The 17,259-nt window shown below is 38.9% G+C and overlaps 1 protein-coding gene and 1 pseudogene across 1 annotated transcript; both read right to left on the bottom strand.

The window, feature by feature from the left end:
* LOC129434479 (uncharacterized) overlaps window positions 1–17,259 on the bottom strand; it is a 56,619-nt pseudogene that overhangs the window by 23,715 nt on the left and 15,645 nt on the right.
* Window positions 13,800–17,257, bottom strand: LOC141349272 (L-fucose kinase-like; the record flags this gene model as incomplete). Its single annotated transcript, XM_073869089.1, is given in 6 exon segments — window positions 13,800–14,531; window positions 16,393–16,510; window positions 16,512–16,614; window positions 16,683–16,782; window positions 16,853–17,040; window positions 17,116–17,257. Coding segments are annotated over 6 exon segments (738 nt in total), but the record flags the coding sequence as incomplete, so codon positions are not given.

Below are 17,259 nucleotides of genomic sequence, written 5' to 3'. Positions count from 1 at the left end.
AGCCTTTTGTTTCTGCTGTTGGGCCTGTAAGATCAGTGGCTGTATCCGAAGGGACGACACTGAGGCATCACTTGGTTGTGTAGTACAAAGGTCAGCTAGGCGTTTGAACAGATTGGCATTGGTTCCAATTATAATCGGAACGTGGTTAGAGCTACGAGGCTCTGGACATACCAAGGCAAGAACAGACAGAGATCCAGAAACACCCAATTTCTCTGAGAATTCAAGGTCAACTACGATGTATCCTTTGTATGGATAGCTTGCTTCACTCAAACCCCAGATCGCAAGACCAGTAACAGGTTGAATGGGAACATTTGACAGGTATTTTGAGTGCCAACTTTCAAATATTATTGTGACCTGTGAGCCAGTATCCAATAAGGCTTTGCAAGAATGGCCGCATACTTTAACATCTATAGTAGACGAAGGGCCCACCAACCCTTTTGGAATATGCAAATTTGGTTTCTCTGGTTCAACAGTGCTTGTTCTCACATTGCAGTGTTCTGTAACATTACTCTGAGGTGATACTTTTCTTGCTTCTTTAGCTCTCCGCAAAGCTTGTAGTAATTTCTGAATTACTTTGTTGGAATTCTCAGGAGATGTGCATTTAGTGGCAATATGCCCATCTTCGCCGCATCGGTAGCAGAAAAAAGTATCAGTCTCTTGAGAAGATGAACGTCTTACTGTTTTGGAGGAAGTACTTGAAACTTCTTTAGATGTTGTCTGAGACACTTCTCGTGTATTAGGTTGTTTTACCAACACAGCATTTAGCTGAATCTTTAAATCTTGAACCTGTTTCCGTAAAGCCTCCACTTCACTGTTTGGTTCTGCATTGGATGATTTCTTTGCCACTCTAGCACTATTAACTAAAGCAGTGGGTGAAGAGAGCTCTGCAGAAGTTAAATGAGCCACCATTAACTTCACCTCCTTTAATTCGGCCTGTAGTCTGGATATTTCAGATGGTTCATCGCCTGTGGTGGTATCCACTTGCACTGTTTTGACATGTGATCGTCGTGCTGATAATTTATGCCTTGCTGCTTCGTGTTCCTCCTCTTCTCTAATTTCCCCCAAAAGCTGCAAAAAATTGGGAGGACTACTTTTCCTTTCTCTTAATCTCAGCTGCAGCAGCATTAAATCAGACTCTGTTGCACCACGAATAAGCTGTTCTACTCTAGCTCTATCCGTTAATTCACGCTCTAGACCTCCTTTCTGTGCAAGTTTAGTTAGCGATTTCTCTATTCTTCTGAGAAAAGCAGATAACAGCTCACCTGGCTTTTGTCTCAGTAACCTAAATGCAAAATACAGGTCTTCACCAGACTCGGACGTACCGAATGCACTTTCCAATGCCTCAATGTATTCCATAGGACTTGCACTTGAGTTGGTAAGTCTCACGGCTTGAATGATATCTAGCGCGGGGCCTTTTAAACTCTCAACAATTCTCCTCTTCTTTTCTTTGACAGGACAGTCACATTCCTCTACCATTAGTCTTGCTTGTTCACTCCAACTCTCTAGATTTTCTTCTCCAGCAGGAGTAGGGCTTACTCCCGAAAAAGTTCTAAGGCGGCGGTAAACACTGCTTTCCGAGGTAGATTTGGTTGTTTTTTCTAAGAGATCCCCTACAGCTCTAATTATAGACTCAGGGCTATTACCTGAACCCAAGTTAGGAGATAAGAGAGCTTGAGCATCTTCCATTGTCTTACCCTCATCTCTTAATAATCTAGACAATTTCTCTGCGAAACTCTCTGTACCATGGCTCTCATCACCTGCAGTTGTTATGATCCACGTATCCCCTCCACCCAAGGGCATAACATCAGGAGGGAGGGTGGCTGCATCTATTGTTTCACGGCATTCACATAACACAGCCATGTAGTTTTGATCAGATTTGAACATTTTTCCTCTCACTCGCACTCGGCCGAGTGATTTGATCTGCTGCAGAGTTTCTTCAATGAATGCTACCTCTGCTTCTTCTGGCACTCTGGTTAACAGAATAGCCTTGGCGGAATCAATTCCTTCTCCTCTGCACCAATTACGAAGCTCAAGGACAAAGGTGGAACTTGCTTTGCCAGCCATAGCTATTTTATGTGCTTCAATGTATTCTTTAACTGGGTAAACTATTGTAATTTAGGGAAATTGGATCCCAGCGGAGCCTCCATTTTATGTAACCCCTACCTCCTATATTATCTAAAATTAGAATTAAACTAGTATAACACGGGAGGGGTTCCTGGGTACTCTTTAGGTTCCCTCAACAGTTAGTGTAAATTATTTGAAATTACTGTAGACAAGAAACAATGAAGAAATTGTATCAAATATAAATGTATTGAAAAAACACTTAAGATAAACAAAATATAGGATATTCAATTGTTTCTTTTTTTTTTAAACAGGATATATATTCACCAATAAAATAAAATGTATGAAAGTAAAATACAAGTTTTGTAAACCTTATTTACATTTAGGCTTTAAAGTATTTTCTTAAATCAAGATTTTCTGTATTACCTTTACAATATCCAATAAGACAGTTTAATCCAATTATCTGTTATTTTTAACCAATAACTGTCTTAATATATATGAATGATTTAAACACTTACACTTTTAAACACAAATACAATCATAAGAAAAGGGCCCAATCACACACACACTCGTACACAGTTTGTAATAACCCCAACGTTGCAGGCCTGTGTTCGATGCTTGAGTACGGTGTGGCAGAGAAAACAAAACTTAACTGGCCGCTTCACTTATAAAGCAAACAGAAAAAACTAAATAATCAATGCACGTGCAGGTATTGTACTCACACACAGCGATGAGGCAATGGGGGAGATGAAATAACCGTGCTGGATGTGTAAAATAATGACTGGCAAATCCACAGGGTGGTCACAAATCTGGTCGGAGGTAGTTAGAAACTCGTAGCTTAAAGAAACTCACGCAGCAGATGGGATGATGAGATATTGGTCATATTGATCAGAAAGATTATCCTGATCAGGCTTTCTTCACTGAGAAAAACGGTCCGTTTTTCCTATGTAGGACGCAATAATTACTAAAACATCCAATAAATTGCATCTAATATACAGGGTTAAAGCTTACATACAATATGTTACAACCACACATGCATAAATAAGCTAACAGGCTAATCGCGATTAGCATAGCCTTCATCATTACATACTGTATTGATTTAACACAGCAATCTCATTTTCAACACTTCAAAAACTCTATTTAATACCTTTTTACTTGGTACATCAAGTTCCAAACGTAGCACAACGGTAAGTTGTCCCAAAAGTCTGGCATATTTTATATGAGCTCCCGTTCACTGTCCCGAGGGTCTCTCGCTCATCAACCTTGCAAAAACTGCGCACTTCCAATAAGCCCCGCCCCTTTACACAGACTTTCAATGACTGCCAGGTAAATAACCAATCAAAAGGGGTCAAAGCAAAGCATTAACAAACTTGAGTGCACATAACACATCCAAAACAAAGCACATTTCAACCAAACATTATTTCTCTTAACCCTTTACCTTCTGTAACATTTTAAATCATAAAATGGACTTTTGCACAAATTAACTCAATTATTTAGTCTGGGCTACACCATCAACCCGCGCATCACAAGGGGCCCTTCACCTCACCAACTACAGCCCTGAATTTTCAGATTTTTTATTTCTCATTTAGATTTTGAAATAAGTTTATATTTATTATTACACTCAGAATAAATAATCAAAACCTAAATATTAGATCTGCAAGATATATTGAAATAATCCTACTGCAAGTGGGCATATCGCAATACACAACTGGCAATGTTTTGCAATATCTAAATGATTTTAATACTTCAAAAAGTTATGCATAGTCTGAGTTTTGGGTCAATGCAGACAGCAGAGGAACTCTTCAGACAAAGAGACTGATGTTTCTTCTCAGAAAGAATGTGAAACTTATGTTCTTTTATGATTTTTAGTTTTTAAATATATTTTATTATTATTCAGACTTATTTAAACCATTATTATTGTATTGCATATCATTTGGCAAGTTATTGCATATCGCATCGTGCAGCCCCATTAAATGTGTTATTGATAAGTAGATTACAGTCACTTAATTTGATATTACTGATAAACAGTTCTCATGCTGGTGACACAAGATTAAATCTGGTTTGTGAAATATCCGACTGCCCATCATTTACATTCACTATAAAGAGGCAATGTTTACTCACTCATCTGTGATCTGATCATCTCTCTCTGTTTCTTCATCCTCTTCATTCGTTGTTCTGCTCTCTTGTTCTCTGCTCTCCTTCTCTCTTTTATCTCCTGTAAAATCTTTCTGTCCATTTCAAAACAGCAGCCGTTGTTTTCTGTCACTGTTTCCTCTATCTTCTCCAGCAGATCTTTGATCTGAGTTTCATCACTTCTGTTCTTATTGTTGAGAAGATGATATCTGTTCCCACATTTCTTCACCAGCCACTGGAGATCCTCACCTTCACTCTCAATGTGTTGCTCTATAGTTGTGTCTCCTAGAAAGTCTCCACAAGTGAAGAGCACTATAGTGTGACTCCAGACTCTCTCACCCAGAAGATCAACATAACCCTGTAATACTTTTCTATCATTCACTTTAAATCTGTAGTCCACACGTATAAGCAGAAGAACAATGTGAGGTCCTGGAGGACACAGAGACACACTGAGTAAAATCTCTTCTTTCAGTAACTCAGAGCTCTGATCTACAGGTTCATCAATCCTCCATCCAGGAGCTTCAATCACAGTGATGTGTCTGTCTGCTACTTCTCTCTGTCTCTTCACACACTGAGCAGATCTCTTCAAGTCAAACTCCTCTCTGTTCAGGATGATGTTTCCTGATGAACTCTTACCAGATCTTCTGTTCCCTATTAATACAATCCTCAGATCTGAGAGCTTCTGGGTGTCACCTGTAACAAATACACAAAACAATTATTTAAAATGATTTTGTACGAAGATAATCATATTACAGAATCTGTGATACAGTTGAAAATGATAAATATGTGATGTAACTGTCACACCCAGGGGCTGGCTGATAATTGTTAAGCCACGCCCCTTCTCAACTTCCACCTCGAGGAGGTCCCCAAAACCAACCCAATGACCAGACAACAACGAGGACAGGTAAGTATAAAATATTCTTTATTTATTAAATATTTAAAATGTACTGGGACTTGGGGAAAGGGGGATTAAAACTAATATCAGGCTCTGCCCTCCAGGGGGCCACGGCCGAGTGAGTGACAGGAGGAGGGGACGTCGAAGAACGGCTCCTGCCTGGTTCCTTCTGCCCGTGGCGCACTCCTCTTCCTTCCTGGAGGCAGAATCAAAGTAAAATCAGTGTTGGTGTCAATTTCTCCTATCTGTGTACCTGTATTGTGCTTCGCGGCACTCCACCGCTCGGGCTCGTACGATTCCTTATCGTCTGCTCACTCTCCTTCTCTCTCTCTCCACAGACAGCAGCTGGGACACAAGGACACAATGAATCTGACTCAAATGGCTCCCTCACCTCTTCGCTGGCTACAGCTCTTGGTAAATGCAGGTTTCCTTCACAGCTCGTTCTCTCAGCGCTCACGTTTGTTCTCTCTCTCCACAGACAACAGCTGGGACACAAGGACACAATGAATCTGACTCAAATGGCTCTCTCACCTCTTTGCTGACTACAGCTCCTGGTAAGTGCAGGTTTCCTCACAGGTCGTTCTCTTAATGCTCACGCTTGTTCTCTCTCTCCACAGACAGCAGCTGGGACACAAGGACACAATGAATCTGACTTGGATGGCTCTCTCACCTCTTCTCGTCGTACTGTAAGCACGTGGTTTTCAATGGCGGCTCCTCTCAGGTCAATATACACGGCGCACTCTTCTTCTCTGTTGATCAATGGACTTAACAGGTTAGTATACACTTTACAGGGTGGCGGACTTACGACAGCTGGCGTCCACCAAGGTTATTATAGTTTTGCATTTTTCATTAGTTTTTATTTTTATTTCGTTTTGACTTTTTGTTTTCAAATTCAGTTTAGTTTTAATTAGTTTTTGAAGTGGGTTTGCTAGTTTAGTTTAGTTTTTATTTTTTGAAAATGCTTAGTTTTAGTTTAGTTTTTATTAGTTTTAGTGTTAGTTTTAGTCTTTTTCATAATTTGGGTTATTTGTCAGGGGCAAGATTCAAAAAGGTCAGAAAAAGAATTGTGTAATATTAACTCAACAAAAACATCATACAATTTTAGAAAATATTAATTCAAAAATAAAACCAGTGCATAAAATGTACATTTGGGCACAAATATGTAAACAGTCTCAAGTTCAACACTCCACAGTAAGTGCAAAATGTGATGTGTGCCAGTAAAAAACTTAAAGAGCCAACAGACTAAAGACATACATGAACCGCATTTATGCAACCCATTTTTGAGCCACAAGAAGACATTTCTGTCAGATTGTCAGAGAGCGCAGTCTGAGACAAGACCATGACAAATAACCAGAGGTGAAAAGAAGTAATCTAAAGAAATAAATACTCAAGTAGCGAGTTAGTAGTTACTCTTGAGAAAAAAAATACACACATACATGCACACACAGTATACAGTGCACACCATAAGTATCAGGACAGTAAAGACAAAAGTTTGCTGTGGAGACCAGAAATTGGTAAGATGAATATCAGTGTGTCAGAAGTACAGAAGTCACATTTGATCAACCTTTGATTATGTTTCAACACATACATGCTTTAACAACAAAGAAAAACAGCCTTTAATGCTGACTTGTATGTTGTACCCAAATGCAAAACTCAAAAGAAATGGATCAAACTGATACTACACGTGTGAACAATTAATGCATTAGGACACAGTTCACTTGAACACTTCTGAGTTAATGGTCTCAACGTGGCCACATTAGATAGTATTAAAATACAAACGTGTTGTGTTATTAAGTTGGAATAGTGTGCATGTTAAAACAGGTGACATTTCTGTACTTTTGTCTGTTTATCTTTTAATGTTAAGACACTTCTTGACTCCACAGCAAACTGAGGATTTTTGCCTGTTTGTCTGAAAACTTAATGTTGATGTATACAGCTTATAGCTGAAATATCAGACAAGTAAACCGACAGTGTTTTGCATTCAGTTATGCATATTAAAGTTCACTCAGAGAATATCCTAAGATGGTCATCGACAGTTTACACTTACATGAAATACAAACTGATTTTAGAAAATAACTCATGTTTTCTTATGTTGTGAATCTCATGTCACGTGTGTGTGTTGTGAGAAGCACTTACAGTACAGTAGACAGCAAATCAGACGTCAATCATCGATGGACTTTCTTCATTCAGTCACGTGTTCACAGTGCTTCTGGAGTATCCTTAAATGTTTCTGACGACGAACAGGTCGCGCGTATATAATGGCGGGTACACGTGTGAAGTTTAGCTTTTAGTTAAAAGATTAGTAAATTCATATTCACGTAATACAACACTTTATGTTTGCGTGTTTAGACACAAGCAAAACCGCATCAAACGATTCAGTTGTTGCAGCGATCTAAACAATTCATTTAAACTGATTCGCGAACCAATTCAAAACGTTTGGCCCGTTTGCTTTGTAAAGAATCGACTCAAAAGACTCATTTATTTGCAACACCTTGTAAGGAATCAACTTAAACGAGTCATTAATTCGCAAATGTGTGTATGTTACACTGTGTGAATGAGAGACGCATGGAAAGGAATTTGAAGCGTTATTTGCTCTATAAAAGACAAAGACGAAAACTAAGGACATTTAATCTATATTTTTATTTTATTTTAGTTAGTTTTGCCAGACACACATTACAGTTTTAGTTAGTTATCGTTTTTTTGTGATGACTCGTTTTTATTTTTATTTCAGTTAACGACAATGTTTTTTCCCATCTAGTTTTCGTTTTTTCGTTAGTTTTCGTTAACGATTATAACCTTGGCGTCCACAGGGTGTCAGCTGGACAGTAGTTCCCATATGGCGCCGGGGACAAACCCTCTCGGCGAGCTCGTTGGTCTGCAGAGGGGCGGGAACGTCACACCGGGTCGAGCGCTGCCCTTTCCTCGGTACCCGTTGGGTGATCGAACACTGGACAGGGGCGCCCCTTTGTAGAGACCTCGGGGCGGCGGATCTCCCTCCCCTCTAACTCTGCGACGATGAAAATCACACAGGTAAGATAGCAATATTATTTGTCCAAAGTCATACTCACACACCGCCAACTCTACGTTTCTTCACCACCACTCTATAAAGTCCGCTGAGTGTTCGGCTGAGAAATCACTCCAGGATGCCACTTTGTTATTCGAAACTGAAACACACTCACAGCATAAATATCTACAGGTTTTCTCTAGGGACGCTTGCCTCTTCGTCTTTCCTTGACGAATGAGTGAAGGCAGGGGTACGTCTGACAAGACACACAGCAATTTCACTGCAGTACACAGCAATACACAGCACCACTTCAAAGTGAAAGTTTCTACATCCAAAGACTCACCCACCACACTCGGTGCACACAAAAAGACGCCCGTCTTCCTCCACTTCGCCCGGGGCGAATACGGAGATGGATAAACACGGCCTAGTGGTTGGTTTCGTCACTGTAGTGGCTTCGTGATAACGATCCTTCGGCTCACCCACCACGCTATCTCAGGGGTAGGGCCGCCCTCCTTCTCCTGGAGGTACTCAGAGAAATTACAAGTCCAGATAACAATTTTTTCCAATGGAAATAAGTTTGTTACTCATGGCTGCTGTACTTCCTTCGCCCCTCGTTTCTCTACGTTAATCCACACTGCAAACACTCCAAAATACAAATGATACAGTTTCCTTGGTTTCTCTCCCTGGATGTCGATCTTCGTTCGTTTCTTCGACCTATAAGGTTTCCTGGATCTCCATCAATAGTATGAGGAAGAGAGAGAGAGCATCAATCGCGATCAACAGCATACCAGGCGAGCACAACTCAGCACCTCGATATACACCATCAACACCCAAACTGTGATTTAAGCTGCTCTTAAGTATCCCTCCGTGTGATGCGATCTTCCAATCACCCAGCGCTCCTCCTAACGACGCACAGCTGTGCTTAGTTTGGCCGATTACAGCCCTCGCGATGCTACCGGATGTCCGGTGTTTCCTCTTCCCGGTCCGGGCGGAAAACATCCGGGCGGAACCAAACTTTCCCAACTTTTGGTTCCGCCCGAAAAATCGTCACCTTGTGACATAACTATTAAACTTCTTATTGCTGATTGGTTAATAGGCTACATGATTTATTTACAGTAAAGCACAAATTACCTTGAGTGTCATGTTTTGAGAAGAAACGACTGTGTTTGTGTTTGGTTCTGTATACACTTATTAATTATAATGCACAAGCTAGAAATTGCGTATTACCTGCTAATTTAAGAAAAGATACGATCTTTATTGTCACTGTACATGTACAGATACAATGAAATTCTGGAGCAATGTTCAAATCTATACATACGTTTTATACACAATGGGGTGGTTTCCCGGACAGGGATTAGCTTAAGACAGGACTAGACCTTAGTTTAATTAGGAAATATAACTAGTTTTAACAAACAAACCTTACTAAAAACATTACTTATGTGCATTTTGAGGCAAAACAAAGGGCACTGATGTATTTTAAGATATGTCAATGCAAGTTGTTTTCAGTTTGGACAGCTCTTACATTTATTTTAGTCTAGAACTAGTCTAATCCCTGTTCGGGAAACCACCCCTATGTGTTGTTTTATTTAGACTTTTAATAGCAGACGAGGCGTAATAAAGGGTTTTTCATGTTTACTTAAGGTGTGTTCGACATCGGCTGTGGCTGGATGTAACCGATCGGCGAGATTAGCCGCGTGCAGGTGGGGAGGAGCTGAAAACGGAGACGTGAAGTCGGACGCGCTGTGCTTCCCATAGTTTGCGGCATTTACGTCAGGCATGGCTGATCACGTGCCGTATGCTTGCTTTATCACAATAAACATGATCTGTAAGATGTAAACCACATCAAAAGTGAATTATACTGTTTTGAATGTCCGTGTATGAGCATGAGTGGAACTGAAGATGCTTACATCATCTGTTTTTATAATAATAAAGTTCAAAATAAGCATAAATTATTTAAATACCAATGAAGTGGGGTCTACGTTTTTTCATTTCTATTTCCATTTTATTTTGATGAAGATGACACAATATAACATCGCGACTACATGAAAAGAGCTTTAACTGTTATAAAAATACAGATTTGTGAGCATTTGTGGAACTGAGGGCATGAAAATAAGCATGAAACACATGTGATTGTTGTCATGTGGTGAATCCGACCAATGGTGAAACAGCTGTGTCGTCATTACAGCCCGTGCAGCTCCTCTTCGGGAAATGCGCTGGCTAACTCAGGCGGCTGATCTCGAACCGCTATCGCGGTACTTAAAAACCATATGACACAGTCACGTGCCTGCAGCGCCAGCTGAAGTCGGACAAAAATACTAACCGGAATGCACTGCTTCAAGTCAGCCACCGATCGGTCTGCGCAGCGCCGCATAAAGTCGAACACACCTTTAACGAATGCCCTATATCAACCTCCACCCTTACAAGAGGCTTCTGCCCATGCTCAGAACTGCTGTGGCATGCTGGGTAATGGAGTTCTTAACATAATGTATTATGTAACATAATGTAACATAATCCCTGTACATTACAATAGGGGTGCACCGATATATATCGGCCGATGATGCTTGCTATGCTTCTCAACGAATTACGGTGAAATGCTGCTACATCCAAAAGCCAGAGGCACTCTCGTGCAGAAACTCAATATGGGCTGCAGACGACCATAGAACATTTGAAAAGTAACTAACACTACTGGAACTTCACACGGGATGGGTTTTATGGTCAGATGAAACAAATAATAGCTTTTTTATTAGCAAACACTCAACATTAGTTTGGTGCACACAGGGGTAAAATGTACCCCATGTGTTCAATTAAATATACTGATGTATCTTTATTGTTGTGGGCCTATTTTTCTACTGGAGGTCCTGGACATCTTGATCAGATACATGGCATCATGGATTCTATGAAATTCCAACAGATAAAAATCAAAACCTGACCATCCCTGTTAAAAATCATATAATGGGCCATGGTTGGATCTTCCTACAGGGCAAGGATCCAAAACAAACATCAAAACTAACACAAAAATGAGTCACTGAGCACAAATTAAAACTTCTGCCATGACAATCCCAGTCCCCTGACCTGAACCCTAAAGAAAATGAGTGGGATGAACTGAAGAGAAGAAGCACCAACATGGAGCTGGAATCTGGAGAGATCTGAGCCGTTTCTCAATGTCAAGGATATTTCCTTGGCAGGACTAGTCCTTACAAGTCACTTCCTTCAGAGGCTAGGCGAGGCTCCTTTTAAGCATTCGGAGAACACGTTAAATGGAACAGGCTAGCAAGTGCACGTCATTACGTCATTGCGTGATTGAAAGGTGTGCTTACGGTGCTGCCCGCATAGGATTGTGGGTGATTTCAGCGCGTGAAGAGCGCAAAGGATACAAATATGCATCCTTTCCTGTATATGGGATATTTCTCGAACGAAGGACTCAATCCTCGACATTCCTTCCGTCCTTCGTCGGACGTCGATGACGTAGCATCCTCGAAATTCTGGCTTCCGAGGATCCTTCCTTGACATTGAAAAAAGGCTCTGATCTCTTGTCAGGTGTTCTCCAAACTCATCAGGCATTATAGGTGAAAACTCAGAGCTGTTTTCTTGGGAAAAAGATGTTGCAAAAAGTATTGAATAAAAGGATATGATTCATTATGAGCAGTGTGTATTTGAGAAAAATATTTCCATCATAATGAGCTTTTTCCCGTTTACAATTCTTCTTCTCCAATGAATGGTTGGATTTTTATAGATTTTTTCAAAAAAAAGATCAAAAGTATTAACAATGCAGAATTATTTTCACAGCCTTCTTTGGTCATATTTACAAAGGGTATGAATAATTTTGAGCTCGCCTGTAAGCTAAAATATGCGTTTTTGCATAAAGTAACTTTACGGAATTTACACGTTTAACACCACAAGAAGCAGACAAACACGTGACCTTTTGTTCAAATATGAACAACGTAATATTACAAAATACAACATGATCAAAACATCCCTGCTGAAAAAAACAATAAAACCATTACAGAAAATTCTTATGGTTTTATTGGTAATTTTATTGGTTCTAATGGAATATGGCCCATTGTATTGGTTTTTGTTGGTCTCTAATGGTATGTATTGGTTCTAATGGAATATGGCCCAAAACACACTACAGTGTGGTTTTAATGGTAAAAGCTATGGTTCCTATTGGTATTTTAATGGAAACCATTAGAATTTTCTGTAATGGTTTTATTATTTTTTTTTCAGCAAGGATGTAAAAATTAACTGAGCCAAATAAACTTGAACGACTTTTGGCAAGACACTGTATTTGCCTAAACACAAACTTTCCTCAAGTCCGCACCATCAAAACTCGCCTGTGCGTAATATAAAAGCGCGTGTTCTGTGAAAAGGTTTTCGGGTTATATTTAGCGCTTGTGTTCTGAACTCGTCTGATTGCCTGTACAGGTACACTATAAAAAATCTGTAAAAATTACAGTATTACTGGCAGCTGGTTGCCAGTTACTTACTGTGGATTTTATGTAATTTACTGGCAACAATTTGTTCAAAGTTAAATGAACATGAAACATTTCTTTATATTTATCTTTTACAGTAAGTTACTGGCAACCTTTTGCATAATTACAGCTATTTTTTACAGTGTAGGTTAAATTAAAGGTGTTGCCTATACTGAAGTGAATTTGATGTTTTAATGTTACTTAATGCATTAAGCATATCTATCTTATAGCCTACTCTCTAACATGTCATTCTTCATTTTTGTTAAAGTACCTTTAATAATGTTTAATAATGTCATTTATCAGTCAACTAGTCATTATTTGCGTTTGGTCCTAGCAGAAAAGCAAGCAATACTGTCTGAGAGACAGGTGTCACCAACACTCACCTAACAATAACTTTCTGATGTTTTCTGGTGTCATTAATCTCTACTTTTCATAAATTACTAATGTTTTAGACATACTAAATCCCATAAAAACTAGATTATTATCAGAGAATTTTAAGGATTTCTTACCTGCGTCCATTTTACTAGACATCTTTCCAGTAGAAGTTTCAGAGTAAATCCAGTTTCACTTACACTGCTAAAAGTTTTTACTTTCAGTTTTCAGATTACTTAAGAAGCGTACAGTATAGGTGGAGTCGTTTTGTACAGGTACGCAGAGTCTGTGTCTGGATAACAGAAGATAACTTAAAACTGTGATATAATTTATAATAATATAATGGAATTTGTATTCTGCCTTTTAGCTCATAACAATGGGTAACACTTTATAATAAGCAGCATTTATTAATCTTTGTTAATGTTAATTTCAGCAATTACTAATACTTTATTAAAATCTTATTAACTTAGTTAATGCACTATGAACTAACATGAACAAACATTTAAAAGCTTTATTACTATTAACCTTAAAAAAGATGAACAAATAGGTAGTACTATAACAAATGTAGCCTATTGCTCATGGTTTGTTCATGTTAGTTAATAATGAATCTTTACTTAACTAATGAACTTTATTGTTAAGTGTTACCACAATATGCAGCAGTGGTTCTCAAACATTTTCGGCATGGGACCCCCGCGTGCCACAACCCCCACTGCCCACCCAAAAAAAAAAAAAATTCTGAGGTTTAATTACACATATTTATATTAAATTTATGTTTTTTATAAAAATAGGATAAACCTGGGATGCCCAGCTTGAGAACCACTGCTACTATACAATAGGGTGATATTACGTAAATTATGCTGCTTTTTGGTTAATCTCTTGGGACACTAACAAACTGATTAATAAGGACTGATTTTAAGATTTTGGGGTTGAATTGGTCTAATAAAATATAATTGTTCAAGCCCTACAAGTTTTAAATGTTGTCTGTCGGTTCTTGATGAAGTTGAACACATCTATTTTTGTGAGCGGGTTTGCTGCTTTTGACGTAGTGCTTTTAAAAAGTGGAGATATTAATGCCACATTTTTAAGAAATTTAAAAAAACGTATGGATGTTTATTAAAAACCACTGATAAAAAGGCTTTAAAAAAGGTAAAAAGGGGAGGATTTATCCCCTAATATGCGACGTGCGGACAGAGGGACAAAGCTTCTGTGCAGTACAATGCAAAGCATGATGGTTGGTCACCCTATAGTCATAGTAAATTAAAAATATTTAAAGACAGATAAATGCAGAAGCTAAAACAAAAACACTATGTGAAAACACTCTTTCACGTTTCTTAACATTTTTAAAATGGTATTATGCAATGTTAATATTGTGTTTATTTATATAAGTGTTAAAACTGATATAAGCAATCCATATAAAAAAAGAACATTTAATATTTACATAGGCACAGATATATGTTGTGTGTGTGTGTGTGTGTGTGTGTGTAAGTGAATCAGATTTAAGTTGTAAATGTCAGTCAGGATGTTCAGAGCTCTTCTGAATGATGGAGATCCCATCCATATCTACCTCCACTGAATGAACACTGAATGAACCAATGCCCTGTAAACACAACAACACTGTGCATTAAATTCATTACAGTTGACATTTTTACAATGAAGGTTAAAGGGACGCTCCACTTTTTAAAAAAATATGCTCATTTTCCAGCTCCTCTAGAGTTAAACATTTGATTTTTACCGTTTTAAAATCCATTCAGCCGATCTCCGGGTCTGGCGCTAGCACTTTTAGCATAGCTTAATCTTGAATTGAATTGAATCTGATTAGACCATTAGCACCGTGCTAAAAAATAATCAAAGAATTTTGATTTTTTTCCTATTGAAAACTTGACTCTTCTGTAGTTACATCTTGTACTAAGACTGACGGAAAATTAAAAGTTGTGATTTTCTAGGCCGATATGGTTAGGACTATACTCTCATTCTGGCATAATAATCAAGGACTTTGCTGATGTAACATGGCTGCAGAAGGCGCAATGATATTACGCACTGCCCGTATAGTCCCCTGCCGTTGAAAGTATACAAGCCTCCAAATTTGGCCGTTTTTTCCTGAAACCAATGATCCGTAGATGTATCCTTCACAGCCTTGGCTATTAAGATTTAATGCGCGCCCTTTACGTCTGGGCATTTTGAAATAAACATTCAAAACTGTAGTTAAATAAAAGTGTATATTTAGCAAATTAAAGGTCATTGTTTTACTATTATAAATGTTTTAGTGATGTGAAATAATATTATTTCTGCAATATTATGCTTGTTGTGTTTTGCTTTTGTATATTTCTAAGGTTGTTAAATTTTACATACTGTTGGATAGTTTAATCTGCATCAATAGCCTCTTTCACACAGTAATTCTGGTAAATTACCATGAATTTACCAAAATGAATTTACCAGTAAATACAAAAATGTGCTGTTCACACACGCAGTGGCGTTCCGTTATTTTACCAGTAAGACATCATTCACACATCAGTATCAAAATACCTGTAAATTCGTTGAGAAAGCAGAAGTACCTGTAGCACGCGGCGAGCTCAGTGTTGTATTTGTAAACAATCCACGTCGTTCATATCCACGGTCCGTATTTTGCTGTTTTCACGTCTGTGGTAAACAGTTGCGAAGTTGCTCATGACCAAACAACATTGAATGAGACGACGTCAAACCGAAAATGCGTTTTTAACAACACTACTGTTTGCACGTTAGGCTTCACAGAGGGCGTGCTAAGGACATCGGCAATTTGGCGGCAAGCTGTTTTAAACAACTTTGGTGAAGAAATGTGGACGTAAACTTCAGGTGTGCTCAACTTTCAAGCAGCATGTGTGTGGAAACGTCCGTAAACAGTGCGGGGGTAAACGCGTCATCTGTATTAAAACACTATGATTGGCCCGAAGCTGTCAGCGCGGTCTGACGTCGTCCGTTCTAAATGCCGGTAATCCTATAATTTTCGTTCACACATAGCGCTTACCGGTAAATTACTGGTAATCTTACAAACTGTCTTACTGGTAAATTGGGAGCACTGATTTACCAGAAAGGTTCTGTTCACACATGATCTGTTAACTGCAATTTACCAGTAAATTACCAGTAAAGACTGTATGTGTGAAAGGGACTAATGTGTTATATTTTCAAAAATAAAATAAAAAAACATATCTGGCTCCATATTTATTTTTAAAAATCTGATAAATAATTTTTAAGCTCTTGCAGGCCTCAAAATTACTGAAACGTGTGTGTACAGAACAGGATTAAACACTAAATGTAAAATCGACACTCAAATTTAGCTGCAATGTGAACGAGACCAAAGTCATTTTCTTATCAATTCTCTAGTTTTGCATGAACAAACATTTGTGGAGACTGTTGCACTCTTATCTACACAAACTATTACTTGATAACCCATTGGAAACTTTGTAGCTGTTTAAGTTTCTTACCTGTATGTTACTGAGAACGTCTCTCACTTTTTCCTTCTGTTGAGGTTCACGTGTGAGTAAGAAGAGAAATCCTCCTCCTCCTGCTCCTGCAAGACTCTGTCCTAAGATCAGAGGCTGGCTTATTCATCATCATCCTCACAGCTGCCGGCCCACAGCCTGGAGCCATCAGCTTCTTCTGCTGCCAGTATCTGTCCATACATAAACCCAGTCTGGAAAGAGACCCTGAGAGTAACACATTATAAGTACTGTGAAAAATATTTACTATTTTAAATAAAGTTTTTTAAACTAACCCTGTCTGCAGGCTTCAGCACACTCTTCTGCATTGATCACCAGCTGCTCTGTGTTCTGGACGATGGAGGGTAATCGTGCATACCAGCTGCGCACCACGTCCTGCACAAACACAATTAATGAATAAACAGCAGCATGATAAAAGTGTACATGAACGATCAGACGCTCGTACCTGCAGCAGGTTTCGTGCTAAACGTGTCTTTCCAGTGTAAACCAGCAGGAGATGTTTCTGTAGGACAGACATGAAGTCTTGAGAGAGAGACAGCTGTTCAACTTCAACTCTCAGAGGTAACTGAGCTGCTGATTGAGCAACCTTCACTCCTCCAAACAAACCACCAACCTGATCCTGCCATCCACCACCTACAACACAAAACAAATTCAAGGTGAACTTGCACCACAAGTTCAGCGTCTCATCATCATCATAACATCTCATACCAGTGGTGAGTATCTGCTCCAGGTAAAGAACATCATGAATGAGAGACGTTGTGTCGTAGCTTCGTCCTGTACTTCTGTACACTGCAGCAAGAGCTGCACCTGCCAGGATACTGCTGGTGCCTACAAACACAGTGAACTTTAAAT

The sequence above is a fragment of the Misgurnus anguillicaudatus genome, chromosome 6 (genome assembly GCF_027580225.2).
Source record: "Misgurnus anguillicaudatus chromosome 6, ASM2758022v2, whole genome shotgun sequence".
In the NCBI taxonomy this organism is placed as follows: Eukaryota; Metazoa; Chordata; class Actinopteri; order Cypriniformes; family Cobitidae; genus Misgurnus; species Misgurnus anguillicaudatus.
Note: the sequence above shows the minus strand (reverse complement) of the source record. Positions and strands in the feature narration are given on the sequence as shown.